General features: G+C 38.6%; 2 protein-coding genes across 2 annotated transcripts in view; one reads left to right on the top strand and one right to left on the bottom strand.

Moving 5' to 3' along the window:
* Nucleotides 1-19,278, top strand: part of LOC115255743 (BLOC-1-related complex subunit 5) — a 96,380-nt gene that overhangs the window by 26,352 nt on the left and 50,750 nt on the right. The window contains exons 2-3 of the mRNA XM_062844733.1: nt 12,095-12,469; nt 12,596-12,912. Of these exons, the coding sequence (XP_062700717.1) occupies nt 12,145-12,469; nt 12,596-12,912 (642 nt within the window). The 5' untranslated portion in view covers nt 12,095-12,144. The remainder of the gene's footprint in view (nt 1-12,094; nt 12,470-12,595; nt 12,913-19,278) is intronic.
* LOC109401897 (uncharacterized) overlaps nt 14,923-19,278 on the bottom strand; it is a 28,945-nt gene continuing 24,589 nt past the window's right edge. Inside the window, exon 2 of the mRNA XM_019674507.3 lies at nt 14,923-15,762. The gene's annotated coding sequence lies outside the window, so the exon portion shown is untranslated. The remainder of the gene's footprint in view (nt 15,763-19,278) is intronic.

Here is a 19,278-nt window from a genome sequence, read left to right as displayed (position 1 = left end):
TTCGCGTAAACGATGTCTTTCAAGAGTAGGGTAGGGCGGGGCAAGATGAGCACCCTAAGGATCACGTTGAGTTTATTGAAAGTTAACACAATTTTACAAAGTACCTCTCAGTAGTTCTTTTCTATATCTTGTTTTCTATCACCCATAAACATGGGAGGGTTCAAAATTCACAATAAGGATGATTTATTTGACTTAACAAAAGAGATGTTTTATGGTCAGTTCGAACATGCTACGGGGCAAGACGAGCACCCCTACGGGGCAAGAAGAGCACTTCATTAAAATCTCAATATTTCAACAATAAATTGGTCATACACTGATTGATATAGTGAACCTTGTGTATAGCTATGGTATCACGTTCTAAAATTATCATTTTTTTCGATTATTAAAAAAAAGATGCGGTTTTATAATACTTTATACAAAATGACCCGAAAAACAATAAACGATTATTATGTTGCTTGTTTTTAGAAATTTACACAACCAAATAGTTGCAGAGGTTACGGAAACCAATGTTCGGCACTATTGAGTGGATTACAATAATTTCAAAATATTTTCTATATTACCATCAGGGGTGCTCATCTTGCCCCACTATAGGTAAATAACTAAAATTGAATAAATTTTAATGTTTGTTTTAAGAAAATATTTTCTAATGTAAATTAAAATGCTTTGCAGTAAGCTAGTAATGTTGGCTGATAACTAAAATTATGGCAAAAATTTGATTCTGACATAAAGACCTTATTTTATTCTGATGATTTCTTATAAGAAAATGCTAAAAATCCACGCTATCGACTTATTTGACGATATTTTTTAATTCATTCATTATGAAGTACCTTTTATCAGGTTTACAAACAGGATGAACATTATTCTAACGGATTATGAAGTTGTTTGGGCTAAATTTATCATAAAAGTAGTAAAACGGAGGGGTGCTCATCTTGCCCCGGGTGGCCATCTTGCCCCGTCCTACCCTATCTTGTCGAACAGGTTTAAAAAAATCATCCAATCTTTCTACCGCAACATCATACCACTGCTTCTCAATCGATACCAAAGGAAACTTCTCCGTGTCTGGTAAATTGGCAAAAACCCGTTGCAATTGCGGGCCGCCAAGATACAGCATTTTAGCTCTCATAATCTTCTGTTCTTGAATATTATGAGCTTCAAAATAACACTCAAGTGTGCCCTTCCATGATTTCCATTCTCTAGCCAACCGAGAGCGCTCGATTTGCTCACAACAAAACGGCGGTATAGCTCGAATATCCGTTTCCATCTGTAACGTGTAAACACATCATTTTACTATCATCCTTTTCTGATGATTTTGCTTCATCAAATGAATTCAAATAGTTCGTTTGTCGTTACCATAGTAACCTTCAAAACATTTTTTTTCCTGCTTTTACAAATTCCGCTTCCGTTTATAAATAAATTTCTACTTTCCACAAATCAATCAAAAACATAATACTACCAAATGTATTCAAAAATCGATAAATCTGATCACCACCATTGAAATCAAAACTCCATTCGATGGATTGAAAATCCGAACGCTACTGACTCAGTAGAAACTCCATTTTCTGGATCCAAGATCCCGCCGCTACCAAAATGGTAGAAACTCCTTTTATGGATCCAAGATCCTATCGCTACCAAAAATGGTAGAATCTCCAAGCTGTGGATCACTCCAATCGCTATCAAATGATAGAAACTCCATATTAGATCCGAGATCAAAACGCTACCCAAAATGGTAGAAACTCCATTTTTCACCAACGAAATTTTGAATTCATTCAATGCTAAAATAATCATAAAATATAATAAAATTACCTTCGGCTTTCACCTCGTCGCCAGATTGTAGGGATCAGGGGCACGGGAGTTCCGAGGGATTTCCAAAGGATCGGAATTAGGAGGGAGAATCCGGATATAGTAATACACTTACACTGAGTTTATTGACAACCGTTCACCAGTACCGTCAGAGCAAAAGTGTCCTGTTTATTGTCGGTTGCTAAGTTCTCTTTTTAATCATAGCTTACTCTAATGTTAGTCTCTACAGCGGGGTTTATTTTGCAGTTTTACTCGAGATTTCTCTAGGACTTTCTCTTGAAACTTCTCTCTTCCGGGAGTTGCTCCTAGAATGTCTCTCAGAGCTTTTCTGATTTTACTACTTTATCTTAAGATTTTTTACCGGAGTATCTTCAAGGATTTCTACAGGAGCTGTTGCTGATATTTCTCATTTAATTCTTCCCGTGATTTCATTCAGAGCCAGGCTGTTCCTCGTAGTTGTACCAAATTTCTTTTAGTGAAATACCTGAGATTATTTTTATCTCTGCATTATGCCTAGAACTCTTTCCGGAATCTTTACCGGAAATTGTCCCGAGATTCTGGATACTGCTTTTGGAATTTATTCAATAGGTACTCCCAGAGTTCTTGCAAGGAGTTTTCCACGGTTTTTTTTTCTCAGAACGTCTTCTGGGATAACTTACGAAATTCCTTATAAGAAATTCTTGGAGAAATATTCGAAGGAGTTCAAGTGAAATCTTGCGAGAAACTCCGCAAAGTCTTATTGAAGAAAGTTCGACAGGAACTTAAAAAAACCTGAGTAAAAATTAGACATCTAGGATAATAGTTCTAAGAGTAATCCCTAGAGGAAATATTTAGGACATCCAAAAAGAAACTCTGAAAACCTCATGGAATCCTGGGAGCAACTACGGGCGAAATTCGGAAAACTATCTGTAAAAATCTAGAGAAAAACTGTTGGAAAGCTATCCCGGAAAACAACTACTGACGTACGTGAAGGAACTTGAATAATTTTGGATGGATCTTCAGGAGAAATGTAGCGAGAAACTCTGGAAGCATATCGGAAAACCTCTGGAAGAAACATGGGGAGGTACTCCAACAGCTATGTCGTGAAAACTTCTGCAAAAATCCAGGAAGGAACTCTGGGAAATCTGGCAGAAACCTCAGGAACAACTCTCAGAAATCTTGAAAGATGTTTACCTAATTTTTGGGGAAATTTTGGTATAGTTTTTGAAAAGTATATATTTTTTAGAAAATTTGTGTTATTTTTTAATTATAAACTTTCAAAATTCCACCTGGAAAACCTGGAAAACTCAGGGAAATTTATTTCGAGTTATAAGTAGACCCTGATTATCTATAATTTAAACTGAACTTGTTTTTTGTTAACATTAAGATACTCATGCTCATGCTCACAATAAGATACTCCCCAAGTAACCAGTAAGCATTTAAAATGGCATTCCTGCAGCATTATAGTTGACCTTATGACAAGGCATTTAATGCTAATTGGCAGTGCTTGAATTTGAGTGAATATGAATAGTACGATCAGTCATCAGCGCCAACCATCACTACGAACGAACACGCACAGGGAGCAAAGAGAAACCGAACCAACCGTGACCACTATTCCTCATCGGTCGGTTGGCTGGTGAAGCATACTGACTGGTAACCATTATTTCTCGCTTGTTGCGGTGAGGCTGAAGATGCGTAAATGATTCAGTGGATTTATTTTTGCTCAAAACTTGTAAAAATAATCAATTTATCCATAAGAGTATGATGCACGTGACTATTTTAATCGATTTAATTCGAGTTTATGTCGTTTGCACTGTAATAACGAGATAAAAATCAAGTATATTCATTGCCGTATACACCGGCGAAGAGAGAGATTCAGAGAGCCGCACGGCGCTGAATCGTCGTCCCTCACTCTCACTCATATTTTTTATTGCTCCCGCTCCCACTTGCTTCTGAAGCATGTGAGCCAATGAAGGCATGAGCAGGCATGGAAATAATCGTTCACGATTCATTCATTTCCAGCTCTCTCACAAACATTCTCGCGGAACGAAACACAATCCCAGCAATCCTGTACATAGTGTGTTACGCACTCAGGCGAATGAAGGGGAAAAAGCAAATACACGAAAATTATGGCAGCGTTCATCGTTGTTCACGTTCACCCGTTGACTCATTCGGTACGGGACTGCAATCCCAAGGCGAATGTCTTGAAAGGATCACACGTGAATGCATTCCTTCAATCGCGGCGATTCTTTCGTTTCGTTCGTCGTACTGCTGCTGATGCTGATGGTGCTAGTTTTATCTATCCCGTTTGTTGGGGGTATTAAGCAATTGCGTGTTTTAACTAATTAGAAAATTAACTAGTATCGATGGTTAATATAGTAGATGTATGAGTAGTATGGCTAGTTATTCTACTGTAAATATGAAAGGGTCTATAGATTTCCACGTAATTTGAAATCAGGCAATTTTATTAGTGCATGTGGATAACATCGCCAAACGTACATTATTGATTTGGGCTTATAGCAAAGATGGGCTAACTTCTGATTTAGGAAAACAATATTATAATATAACCGGTAAAGGGCAATAAATTATCAAGTTTACATACTTGACAAAGGAAAGAAAATACTACCGCTATATTGTACCGTGTTTTAATATATCAGGAGAATTATTACTCTGGTTTATTTATGTTTTTAATGTTAATCAAAGATTTCACTATTTCACTAATTTTGACAGTTACATTTTGGCCAAGGAGTACAGGGCAAACAAAAATATTTGTCACTCTCAAAAAACAAATCAAAGAAAAAGCCGCAATGTATTTGTCAAAAGTGGTCAAATATTTATCGTTCAGGCAAATCAGGCACAAATCGGCGAGTTTGATCCTCATTAATGTCCCGGCGGCGCGGTAGACATGCATGCATTCAAGTGCGGTAGAAGTATGTAGAAATATTTTCTGATAGAAAGCTAGCACATCTCATCTTGATACATGGTACAATAGTAGATATATTTTACCGAATCAACCGTTTCCGCGCCGCACCATCTGCACAATGTCACCGCCAAGGTCAACGCATTTTTCCCCTTTGCCCTCGCACTACCAAGGAAATATAACACGAATAGACATACTTTACCTTCCCATCTAGCAATAAATTAAGAAAACGCACCAAACCCGCAAAATAATATTGCCATAACAATCACGCGAATGCAATCTTTCATTCACACTGAATCTAAAATTTGATTCGTGTGTGAACGTTCGCGTAAAGATTCATTGAATCACGGCCCAACCGAAGAACCACGATCGACATGATTCAATTGCTTCGGTGCCATTCTCTTTATGCAATCATTCTTTCTGCAGTTCATTTGTATTGAGACTCGGTGGAGTTCATTGGAACGGTTTGATCCAACCGTGAGCGAACGATACAAAGCAATCAAAACAAAGAGCGCAGTTGGCAAGATGAATGTGAGTGAATGAATTTTCCCGTGCCTGGGCATGAGGTGGGCAAAACAGTTCTTTTAAGGGAATCGTTCTCAATTGAACAGTTCTTTAGAAAGAACTAGTTCACGTGAACCGTTCGTTCGTTCAGTAGTTTTTATCTTTGTTTTGTAGATCTAATGTTGAACTAGTACTAAGGTACCTTACCAAAATGTTACAGACCTACTCTCGTCAAGTTATTTCACGTGATATTTACAAAATTAGAGGAACATTTTAATGTTTGCAAATTATTTCTCAATTGCCGTTCTCGGACAAGCTGCCCGAACTGTCATAGGAGAATTAATTTGCGAGATGGTTTAGTAGAGCATTGACAATATTCACTCTCTCAGAAAACAAACATTATCTTTGAAAAATATTAGTGAACGGTTCTGAGGGACATTCAATTTTCTTGTTTTTGAGAGAACGGAGAACTATCGTTCTTTTCAAACGAACGATAGTTCATTCATTCATTGCAAAGAACTAGTTCTTTTGAACCGTTCGCGAACGGTTCGCCCATCTCTAAGGCATATTGCTACCGCTTTGGGTTGAAAAGCGCCGGTCAAAGAAGAGCAAATTTTGATTCGTCTGAGGTAAAACGCTTCAATTTTCAAGCGCTGCAATTGGCCGTATATACGCCTAAACTGCTATCCAACAGCATGTTGTGGCAAAATAACGGACTGTCTGAGTGCAACACCTTCAGGAACGTCGTATCAAAATGTCAAGGAAGCGTAACGCCGGTAACGCCTCATCGAGCTAAACAAAACAAAAATAGATTTAGGGTAAGTGTACCAATTATGGCTATAGTACCAATTCTTCGCCATAGTTGATTTTTACCCTTTAACGATATACATCAACAATAAAAAAAAACTGTGAACAACAGATCACGTTCACAAAAGATGGTTGCACTCATTTAAAGTACACATTTTGCTCAAATTATGGTAGAAATAATTCATTTTCCTTAAAATTTCGGCTTCCTTGCACCCTTTTTCGCCATAGTGTACCAATTATGGCTAATCCCATAAGAAATGCATGCAAATAGTGCGAAAAGCAACCGAAATTAAAAAATGTAGCCATAACTGGTACAGGGTTCCTATCATTGGCACACGCTGTAATAAATACTAAAAGTAGTTTTGGCTCCGCTTTTATATTTTTCCTGCAAAGTATGGACACTAAACTATCTTTTAACATATTGGTGACATTCGTTGGTCTTCTTGTTATTTTTGGACAAATAGTTTCCCTTAGGTAGTGCCATAATTGGTACAGGCACCCTACGTCTGCTTCTCGCTCTTTCGACGATCCTGCTTCCTCCACACTCCAGCTGATTCAGGTTGCTTGTTTTTAGTGTTATCGGGGTTTGAACTTATGGTCCGGTGATTATTCAAACATGTTTTCTGCTCAAGTTGCAGCTCCACGCTCCACACTCAGGCAAATAAACCTAAGATTATCATAAGGTCTAACTTATGAATTGACCTCTAAACAATTCATAACGGCTAGAACGATTTTCATAAGGCCGGTCTATGACGCAGAATCGACTCACAGTTTGGCTTTTATACACATTTAGCAACACGATATTCTCAAGCGTCGATAGCCGCGTGGGTTGGGCACGGGCTCAGTGATCTCGACGTTCATGGATCGATTCCAGTCTGCAGCATTTTGTGATTTTTCTGCTCTTTTCATAAGTTTATCTTATGTAATTAGGTCATAGTTAGCATGTTCAATTTTCATAAGGTATTCTTATGGCATCCATAGTTTACAGTTATGGCTAAAATACATAAGGTATTTTGATGAATTTCGGTAGTTTACTTCGCTGAGTGCAGGATACGCTACAGTTGGTCTGACGGCGTGCGCTAATTTTATCCCCAATATAAAGAATGGTGGAAAATAGCTTCAGTTCCGACACCCAAAACATGTTTTCAAAGAGACATTTCATTCTTTATTACACCAACGAAACTAACCTTAAAATTCACAGGTCATTTTGACAGATGTAACATGAGCATGAAAAGGACGGCAATAAGATCGATAAAGTAGAATATATGATCCGTCTTTTTCATGCATGTGTGTGGTCTGTCAAAATGACCTGAGAAGTGTCAAACATTTTCATGACTAGCTTCGTTGATGTAATGAAGAATCGTGTGTAAAGCGTTTCCATTCCCTCTTCCATCAATAACATATGATTCCCTCTTTCGAATAATCTTATGATCCGCCGAAGATCCACCTATTTGGTACACATTTTCCGACAAAATGAGGTGTTGTAATTTCTCGATGGCAATGCTCCCAATCCAAAACCAGCTGCAGCAATATTTGCTTCGGAGCATTTGGATGGATAAAGGAAAACCGAAACAGCAGCTCAGAAGTCCAAATTTGTTAACATAGGCATAGATTCTATAAGAGAGAGGCTCCATGTGCTGTCAAATGCATAACATATTGTCGTCGCGGTTGAACCCCGAAGTTTTCCCACACCCGACAATCGAATTTTCTCAAAATTCATACGTAAAACCTAACGTCGGACATAATGCGCTGGACAGCGGACCTGGCCCTCTATCCGTAGGCTGACCATCCGTCCCGTATTTAACGGGACAACAAAATTTTCAAACACTTGTCGCTGGAGCATAGTTAACGTTTTTGACTCAATTATTCGTTCTTTCCAGCTCAAATAGAATTATTAATCACATGCAGTTCTGATTTTGGACATTGATTTCCGTTTTGTTGTGTTTCCAAAATGTGTCCCGTATTTAAACGGGACAAATCTGGTCAGCCTATCTATCCGGCGCACTGTGCCCGACGTACGTCCGACACACGGTTTAGGAGAAAAATCGAATTTCGCGTGTCAAAAATTCCGATTTTCAACTGCACGAACAATATCTCCCATACTCCTTGCTCTTAGCATTTACAGAGCAGTTGTAAAGCATTTTGATTGCCTCCCCCTCAAGCAGTTGAAATACTAATTAACAGCCGAAGCCTTTTGAATAGCACAGCTAATGCTGATTAAAGGCAGCTATGCATTCGAGCTGCTTCTGTAGGGCAGCAAGCAGTTCAAATTCTCAATAAGGTCTGCTGTACGGCTTATTCAAATGCTTAGTGGTTCTCGGGTCGTTTTCCGAAAAATATGGGACATTTTGAGCTTTTTATATAATACGACGGGACAACCCTAAAAGGTCATAAAAACGATACTGTCCCGTTGAATACGGGACGTATGGTCAGCCTATCCAAACTGTCCTATAGTGAAGTCCTTCAAATCTACAAGAATAATTTTACGTGCTTTCGCCATAAATAATAGCATTGCATAATCTACTGGACTTCGTGAAGCCATTTATGTACACTATAGGGCTATTCCAGGTCAGCTACATTGGAGTTCATAACTTCAGGTCTACACTCGTAACGTTAGCCATATCTGTTATACTGAGTGACTTTGCATTACCAATCGCGGTTACTGGACCAACCTGAAGTCTATAAGATATTATTATAAACCTTGGGACGTCCAAACTGTCCTGAAATTTATCTTATAGTAGTAATTCTCACAATGAACTGTAACATTACACATCCAACTGTAATCCGTAATCCCGCTGGTATTTCATGAGTCCTTTCAGCAAGATACGTTTGAGATAATCCAGTTCAACCAAACTACTCCGGAGACCATAGTTTCAGGTGTACACTTGTGATACTAGCTTTGCCACTTTGTTCAGTAGTTTTACATAATCAACTGTATTTACCAAAGTAGTTCGAGGAACAATAAGCGTTATTATTTGTTTTTGGGATATGGTCTTCTTTACTGTTATGGAGCTTAGTTGATAAAAATAACCACTGGTGATTTCATAGTAACGTTACACAACCGAATAGGATCTATGAATCTTTTAACTCTCAAGATTCACTCCATGATAGTTTTGTCACAGACAAACAGACGTAACACCTCGAACATTTTTCGATTCAAATCATAGTCACGGACACACGTTCGCCCAATGCTAAAAGGACTGAGCTTAGCCAACCAAGAACTAGGTGGCGGTAGTGAGCAAATGTCAAACTCGAACAAAATCTATGCGAGCGCCACGGGTGGGCAGTTGGCCAACTATCAATTTTAAAATAGACCGTTAAATCAGTTTACGATGGGAATTATCAGAGTGTTACGTCTGTTTGTCTGTGGTTTTGTGATAATTTCCCAACAAACATTATCGCTGTACAACAGATGAATAAGCCGTTCTTAAGCTTGATTTTGAAAATTTTGGCTGAATAAGCTGTTATTTGGCTGCCTTTGTTACTTGGGTTAGGCTATCCAATCTTTCATGGGGTACACATTTTTATATCTACACTTGCAATGCAAGCCTGCAACATTGAATAATGAAACAAAATAAATCATATTTACTAATATTCTTCAAAGACTAGTTATTTAGGTATTGTTTTGTACCTTTGAAACATTTAAGGTTGTACAAACTTTTATAAACCTCATTTTTTGAAATCTCAAATTCATTGTAGTCGTTGTTTGTGCTATGAAAAGTTACGTAACGTAGTCTAACCCAACCAGATCCGTGAACATCTGTGAAACTCGGGGCAATTCAAAAATACCTTTGAGATATTTCAGGATTACTAAACTTCCCTACAACTAAGCACTTCCAGTTAACATTTGTAACAAAATTCTATCCCGCTTCATAGAGTAACCCTAAATAATCAATCATGTTCACTGAATAGTTCAAGGTCACAAGGCATTCTTAGAAATTTTTAGGTTTTATTGGTCATCCTAAGCGTTCTGGAGCTCAGTTCTTAAACATTTATGGCGATGATAGTAGTTCTCAAGCACAGGCACGAGACCTGGACTCGAGAAGGACATGTTATTATAAGTTTTATTTTTTGTGTTAAATGTGCTATTTTATCTTATGTTCTATGTTTAATGTACATTTATAGTGCTCTGGAGTAAAAGAGCACCATGAGATCTAAGTCCCACCAACACTCCGACATCCGCATGAATTTGTGCTGACGCAGGGGTATATTCGGTCAGACGTGGACACAAACAATTGCAATCATCACTTCCTTATCCTTCCCCATATTGACCTGCAATCTGACGTGGCAGGCGCCATTGTCGTCTAAAAAAATACATAGAAGATCACCTACGCTCACACACTGAAGATGCTTGTTAGTCCTCGGCGGATATCTCATTAGTTCCTTGTGTGAGTGTAGCTGGTCTGGCGATACTGGAGTAGCATCTACGGGCGGTCAATCAAGCTTAAGCTCAAGTTAATTAGGAAACTTTTGTCTACTAATGTTTCAGGCAAGAAATTTTGCAAGTCTTCGACAACTTTTTCAGAGTTTCCTCAGGAATTTCCTTAAGCAATGTTGCTATTTTTCACCAGTTGAATCAAGGAGACGACAGCATATTTTCTCTTCATGGAGCTTGACAGGTTCGATTGTGCCTCCTTACGTGGAGCATAAATTTATACTCCAGTAAAAATGTTCACCAACACAATCGTGAAAGCAGAATGTTTACCTTTTTACGAGGGATATCGGGTCAAAACGCTTATTTTAGATTAGATCTCATGAATGTGTTGAGCATGAAAAAGCGGAATAAATTAATAATTTTGAATTTTAGAGTGTCGGTATTTAAATCAAGTTCCTATAGAGTACTAATTCTTTGTGAAAACTAAAGGCACACAACACTTCTTTTCGCAAAATTTCTCCACCATGGTGCGTTTTTCTTCATTTGCTCCCGCATGCTGTATTGAGTCAATGTTAGTATTGGTGAGCTCTGGTTGCGCACGATAAGCGCCAACAAAATCAGATCACCGTAGCACCCCCGTGGGTTGAATGCTCATCACAGCTCATCATTTGTATTATAATCGCGCATGATTGTTCGCAACGCGCTTGTTTGTTCGGCTCAGCCATATCGAATGGAATAATTAGACACGATGTGGCCCGAGCGCTTGCGGTGCACACAGAAAAAGCATCCGAATATACTGAAACAACCGTGCACACATACCAAGCCAACTATGTCTCGTGGTGAGCTCATCATGCGATGAAAAGAACGGCTTGACTACAAGGCTACTCGCGTATGTTTTCACAAAGAAGCATCTTCTCGGATTCTTCAGGGACTTCTCTAATAAAGTAATGATTATTTTTCAGAAATTAGGAATCCGACAATTCCTTTGGTAACTTCTTAAGGAATTCCTCCGATGATTTCTTCAAAAATTCTTCTATAAATTCGTTGTTACTCAAGAAGTTCGTAAACAGTTCACGGAGGAATTGCCAAAGAAATTGCCAGAGATATCTAAAAAATAAATACAAAATCCGGAAAAAATCCTCAGGAACTTTCTGAAGAAATGCCGAAGCAGTTCGTTATAATTAAAAAATAAATCCTGAAAAAATTGTCGAAAAAGTTCCTAAGGCATCCACTAGATAGAGGAATTCCTCTTAAGTAAGCTATTGCCAAAAGAATTACCAAAGAAAATTCCTGATGCAGTTCTGTTACAAATAACTTTTTTTTTCTTGAATTTCTCAGGCAATTTCTTAAAACACTTTATTTGTGTTTTGAAGAAATTTTTCTGGCCATTGAAGAAACTTACCTGCACCTTTGGGTTCGATCAGGATTATTATTGTTATAATATTTTATAAAGAACTAAGATTATGAACAGGATTATACCACTGTGAATCCCATATTTGTCCCATATGCATAGGAACTTAAGCAAACATGGGACTGATCTGTAATTCACGGCAGTATATCACAATTAGTAATAAATATCTGGGTTTGTTATAATTATGTTATATCATTGAAACTTTGTCATGAAGAGATTGATACCGCTGGAAAATTATAAATGTGAGAAATACCTGACAGGCGGATTTACAGTTTTTTCTTCTGTTTCTGAATTATAGATTTTGTACATCATTCTCCAAGAGATTGCAACCCTCCCTCCCCAAAGACCATGGGATCGGAACAGTCCCAACTGCAGCAGCAAGCCGGCGAAGCCGGCAGCAGTTCCATCCGCGGCGGAAGCCTCCGGGCTCAATCTAGCAATGCAACGCCGACGCCTTCGCGGTCGGCGGCCGCATCCGGATCCAAACTGCTCCGAGGGAACACCATAGCCGTTGCGGAGATTTCCGCTCTTAGTCTGGACGACGGAGGCCCCTCCTCGACGGGGACTCCATCGTCGGCGTACATCTGTGATTCGCGACCGGTGTCGCCTCCGATGAGCGTATGCTCCGATTCGGACCTACCGTACATATCCTACACGGACAAACCCATTGGAGGTGAGGGGACATAAGCTTAACTAGATCATTGAATGGTATCTCATAGATTTGAATCTTGTATAGACCTAATTCGGACAAATGACTAACATGCTCTTGCTTTCGATCTTCCCGCGTCTTTCTGTGCAGATTCGCCCAAATTGCGCAACAAACAGCAAGCCAAAGCGGGCAAAATCCGCCCCAGCAGTGTGATCGTGGGCCGAAGCCAGGAAGCGATGCGCTCCGGTAGTGGCGGTACCGCTGCCATGCTCATTGGCCGACAGCGACCTTATACGGGCAACACTTCGTCGTCATCTGGTGGGGGCGGCGGCGGTGGTACTGGCACTAGCAACACAGTTTCAGGGGCGGCGGCCTCTTCTAGCCACGCGCACAAAATCGTGGTGGTGAAGGCGGCCGCCGTCAAAGAGACCGGAATCGAGAAGGATGACGACATCGTGCGACTGCAGGTAAGTCCCATGCAGTATATGGGTCGGTGGTGGTATCTCGGGTAGGAGTGAACAGAAAAGCAGGGATGAAGAACTCTACTGTATTATAACGTATTCATTCGATTCCGGACGGTCTGAAAATCGCGTGCCTGCCATACGATATACTCATTTAAAAAATGATCATTGGCAGAGAAAGCTCTCAGATAACACTCTGGAAGTTCTCATAGAAAACTTACCTGTAAAGAAGGCTTTGTCCCATTTGAAAATTTACGCCAAAGATAAGAAGCTGTTTCTTTTCATGAAAGACTAGGTACATGGAACTTGATATCTGGGATCCGCTATTTTACTGAACATACAAATTTTAACAGTGTTGTCAGCAACTAAAGATATGTTGAACCATAAATAACACCCTTTATGGTTTTGGCACACTCTCCAATGCTTATGGAAATTTCTTTTAGTAACGTTCATGAGTGTTGTGGTGATTCCGATGATACTTAGTAGGCCGATAATTGAAGGGAGCAGCCTGACAGCGACTTCACTTGAGGACACACGCATTGGCTCCGATACGTATTGTCACTTTCCTGTGTTCAATAAAATAATCATCCGATAATTGTTTAGTTCATTGCTTATTAATCAATGTACAATACCACAAATGGCGACGAGATGAACCTGCAGCGTTTTGGAAAATATTCAGTAAGTAGAATCCAACAACCTTGGACATAACTGGTGAAAAAAGTCTAGCCGAATAAGTTGTTGCTTAGGCAACAAACTTCGGCTTCCAGTATTGAGCGACAAAAAAATCAAGTTCCTTCGCAAGGGACTGCCCCAGGAACGGATTCCATCCGTTGAGTTGGGCGAAAAACTAATCAAGTTCCTTCACAAGGTACTGCCTCAGGAACGGATTCTATCCGTTGAGTTAGGCGACGACATTTCCAAGTTCACCTGTGAAAGGTGAACTGCCTCAGGAGCGGATTTTATCCGTTGAGTTAGGCGACAAATATTGAAGTTTACCTCAAAGGTGGACTGCCTCAGGAACGGATTTCATCCGTTGAGTTAGGCGATAAAACTTCCAAGTTTACTCAAAAGTAAACTGCCTCAGGAGCGGATTTTATCCGTTGAGATAGGCGAAAAACTATTCTAGTTCATATAAAAGGTGAACTGCATCAGGAACGGTTATTTCCCGTTGAGCCAGACTATCATGGATTGCCCATAACACGAGTATGGATCGAAATGATTCCGAAAATGAAACCCAGAGAAATTAATCCTGTTGGCAGTAAAATGAAGCCGATACCTTGGCCGGTACAGCCATCACGCAATGAAGATGAAACGGGAATCTGTATGGCGAAATCATGAGAGTAATTCTTTGAATAAATTCCGAAAGCAATCCACGAAGGAAACCCGGGAAAAGTCCCTGAAAGAATCCCGGGAGACAACCCAGAAATCCAAAAGAATCTCTAAAGAAATCTTGGCGGAAATCCCAGAGGAATCCCTGAAGGTATCCCAGTAGAAATTCCGAAACTCTCTGCCCGTTTTTCCGGTGGTGGTTGAGTGGTGGCTCATTGGGAAGTGGCCATGCCAGTGGAAGTGATATCGAAAAGCTGAAGCAAGAATCTCATCCTTCGTCTTCTTCGGCGCCTACATCTCCCGAAGCATTCTTGGAAGAAATATCGGGCATATCAGGAGGATCAATCGACAAGCAAAGTCTTATGAGAAGACGTCATCCGTTATAGATCCAGCAACCCGATGCACCACCAAGGTTGGGCACCGACACGTCTTCTTCCTCGTAAGATGATTCAACCTTCCTAGCACGGAGATTATTTCCACGATCAATTGGTAGAAAGAGGGAGATGTGGTGATTCCGATGATACTTAGTAGGCCGATAATTGAAGGGAGCAGCCTGACAGCGACTTCACTTGAGGACACACGCATTGGCTCCGATACGTATTGTCACTTTCCTGTGTTCAATAAAATAATCATCCGATAATTGTTTAGTTCATTGCTTATTAATCAATGTACAATACCACAAGTGTATTTTACTTGAGCAGTGTTGCCAGTTTTCATATAATTGTGAGTTTTTAGGCCCGGTTCTTTTAACACCCCCCAAATCGCCATAAAAAGAAGTCAGAGTGTTCATCTTTGTTTAGATTTTCATGTAATTTTTGATTAATACTGTCCAGCACGTTGCAATTCAGCAATTCTATAAGAACTATACAACCTGATCTTCATTTGTAACCCTGTTCTACTCGGGTACTGCACCATATTCAGTTTCCCCATCATCTGGCTGTGGAAGGCGTTGTTCTCTCTAAGGCGCAGGCGCGGGAGTGGTTCGGATTAGCAAAGAAGTGCGCCACTTCGGGGTCGATGAATAATTTATCACCATTTATTGTTTGTTACTTTATATTCTCTGTTTTGTTTTTACTGTAGCAGCAGCAGCAGCCAGTCGTTAATTGTATGTGCGCGCCAGTTCTTGCTATAAATATAATAATCGTTAGTGTGAACCAGGCGGCGTGAGCGAATCGGGATTGGTGGCATGGGTATTGAAAGCTTAAATTAGGGGTCTCTCTCTGTTTTAACTGTGTTCTGGTTCGGAGTTGGTTTCACTTATTTGGCAGTTGTAGCGATTGTGTCAATTCCGACCGAACATCACTCGAAAGCACCAATCTGGGACAAATGAGTTGTATAATTCAATATTGTAAATTAGCCAGGTGTGTGCTCGTTCGAGATATTGCTACAACTTGCGGACAGTTAGCCGGCCTGTCATCAGCCGGTATACGCTGCGGATGAGAGAATACTTAGCTGTATCTCTGACGGCTGGTTTGCGTTGGTTTACGATGGCTGCTTTTGGAGATGGGTGCGATCGACACCGTTGTTCTGGAATTGAAATTAAGATTGATTTCAATGTTAGATGAATCTGCATTATGAAGCATTGAAGATATTTAAGATGTTTGATTTGAGGAGGTGGTATTTATAATTAATGTTACAGACAAACATACGTAATGCTTTGAACATACTTTCAGTAAAGTGTGACGACCCATAGAAAATTGCAGAGCTCTAATACGAAAAGTGTGACATCCCGGACAGACGAAAATAACAAAAGAAGATCAAATTTTGCCATTAAAAATGAAAAGCTGAATGGCAAAATTTGTTATTGGTTTGTTGGGAATAAGAGCTAAAAGAACAAAAATAATAACTGACTTTGTATCGGAAAATAACTCAATAATAACTAATTTTGTCATTATAAGAACAAACCAAGGACAAATATTTTTAAATGTAGAATAACTGAATCAGTTATTATCGAGCTATTGAGAACAAAGTAAGTACAAAATAAGCTCAGGGTGGCCAGCGAACCGGGAAAAAGCCGGGAATTCGGAATCACCGGGAAAAAACCGGGAAATATTCGGGAATTCAGATTGCCACCGGGAAAATTTTGCATTTCCAGGAATAATTCCATACTGCTCTATTATTTCTAATTATTAATCACTTTTTTTTATCATCCATGAAAATAATCTGTAATGCCAAGCTTGTTGCTGGTTTAACAGAAGTTGCAATATTTCGATATATTTTATTGAAAATACGACTTGCGTTATATTTAGATGTTGAGAATTTTAAAATCATAATATCGGTTGCTGAAGTCGATCTGTTAAGTCATTTTAAAAGTTATAACTGTTTTTATTCTTAGTTTTCAGCAAATCAAGAAGAAACAATAATTTATAATTCCTGCGTAATAATGTAAAGAGTTTCAGTAAACTTTAGTAAAGGGCAATCTTCCTCTGAATTAGTCTTGTACCGATGTCACCAAAATACAAAAATGCTACAAAAACTAACAAGGGCACTCACATGTTTCTTTTCACTTGTCTACATCAAATTGAAATTGTGGGAAATGTATTTTAACAACAGCAACAAGGAATTGATGAAAGACAGACTAAATGAAGTAAATAGGACGTTGTCGTTGGCTAAATTTTAACAACAGTTATGTACAACTAAACTGAAACCTAGAATCAGTACTTGGCCAAACGTAATTCTAAGCAGTTTTTTGGCAAGTGTTACTAAAACAAATAATGTTATTATATGGAACATGAGAGACGAACACAAAACAATAAAGCCTATAGGCTTCTGAAAAAAAATGTAAAATTGTTAAAAGGAATTAACGATTGCTCAAAGGAATTCAGCAATAAGGCCAGTTTCGTGTTCAAAAGGAATCGCTCAAGAAAGTTTTAGACCAATTCCTGGAATAAAAATTCCACAGTGACAGCCATTTGAATTGTCATTCCTTCGCAACTGCGTACTGCGAAGAAAAACGGTTTCTTGGGCGATTCATACAAGAATTTCTGTAATATAATTGCTTTCCATCAAAAGTTTGAATATTTTTCAAAGAAGCCTGTGTGCCAAAAATGGCTGAATCTGAACATGTTGTTTATATTAAGTTGATATGAAACATCTTTAAAATTTTAACACAAGTATCAGGCATACTGTATCAATTCTAGTGGAAATGATGTTTTGACGTTCAAACTAAAAATGAGAAGAAATGTGAAAGTACTTTACAGTTGCACAAATGTACATGTAGAGTTTTTACAGAAACCTATGTTTCATTGGCATTGCAAAAAAAATGTCATCAGGAATTAAAATTCTTAAGAGATTATTTCTGAATTTTATCCAAAAGAATCTCTATAAGTTCACCCAGGAGTTTAATTGAAAATTCAAACATATGTTAGTTCTGAAATTTATCCTGGAACAGCTCCTGAACCGATAGGGATTATTTTATTCAACACAAGTAAACAAACAAGTAAAACCGGGAAAAAATTGAAAATTTCGGGAAAAAAACCGGGAGAAAACCGGGAAATCAAAATCTGAAATTCACTGGCCACCCTGATACCTATAAAGATCATAATAATTGTAAATTTTGTTCTTATGATTGGAAAAAGTGTATTTGAGGTTGAGAAATATTTTGTCCTTGGTTTGATCTTATAATTACAAAATTAGTTATTATTTACTTTATTTTCTGGAAAAAAGTCAGTTATTATTTTTGTACTTTCAGCTCTTATTCCCAACAAACCAATAACAAAATTTGCTCTTAGTCAATATTATATTTAAATTTGATCTTCTCATGTTATTATCTCTGACAAAACAAAAAAAAAAAACAAAATAACTCAATAATAACAAAATATGTTATGATTGAAAAATATGCCATTGGGATGTTATTGTACTTGGGATCCCGAGCAGGAGAAAATAGCTGAAGAATAACTAACTCAGGTATGGAAAACCGAATACCTACAACCTGAATGAGGTATTAAGTAGCCCTGCATAAGAGGTAAAATACCTCAAATAATAACTGGTGTGTATTCTGTGCAAAACGCGTGAATAATGACATCAGTGGCCGAATTCCGGCGCACTTTTTCTTCGAAGAGAAGAAATTTTCTTCCATTGCCTACCAGCAAGAAAATTTTCTTCTCTTCGAAGAAAAAGTGCGCCGGAATTCGCCTACAGGTATGGCAATACCTCAATAATAATCGGCGATTTTTTCATACAAATAGCGTTTTTTCCATAATTGAATAATACCTCAAGCAGCCCTCAACACCAAACCAATAACTCGTTGTGGTATTGTATCAATACCTACAAAATACCAAAATAAGTTATTTTCAATACCTGGACACCCGACCAATACCTTGTCTTGGTATGATACCTGACTTTGTTATGCTCCAGTTATGTGATAGTTATTTATTCCTGCTCGGGATACTCATAAGAACTTATTTTGCTATGATTGCATATTTTGTTATTATTCAGTTATTTATTGTTATTTAATAATAACTCAAAATAACAAATTTTGCAATGATAACATTTTTTGTTCTCGACGAGCTATTTAGTGTTATTCATAAACAACATGAGAATGATAAAATGAGATATGATGGCAAAACTTGTTATTATTTTGTACTTGGCTTATACTTTGCCTCTACCCGGGATAAAGGGAGGGGGTTTGAAAATAGTGTTTTTACGTGACGTAATTTATTAACGTTTCCTGAAACCTGCACAAAAATTCCATGTCGTGTGTCGCAAACATGGTACTGGGATTAGCAACGCCATTTACGGAAAAGCTTGGGAATCCCTAGACTGCCCCTATTCGCATAACAGTCCCATGTTTGCTGGGTTTCCTATTCACATGGGACTGTTGTGCGAATGGGGGCAGTAGAGGTCTTATCGTTAAAAAATCTCTAGAAATCCCTAGAGAAGTTTCTAGTGGAATTCAAGGAAGAATTTCTACAGGAATTCTAGTAGAAAATTCTTGAGAGACTTTGAGAAATCCCATGAGAAATTCCCGATGCAATCTCTGGAAATATTTCCGGAGGACTCCCTGAAGGATCCCTATAGAAACTTCTGGAGGAATTCCAGAAG

The sequence above is a fragment of the Aedes albopictus genome, chromosome 1 (assembly GCF_035046485.1).
Source record: "Aedes albopictus strain Foshan chromosome 1, AalbF5, whole genome shotgun sequence".
Taxonomy (NCBI): Eukaryota; Metazoa; Arthropoda; class Insecta; order Diptera; family Culicidae; genus Aedes; species Aedes albopictus.
This window is presented reverse-complemented; position numbering and strand designations above follow the sequence as displayed.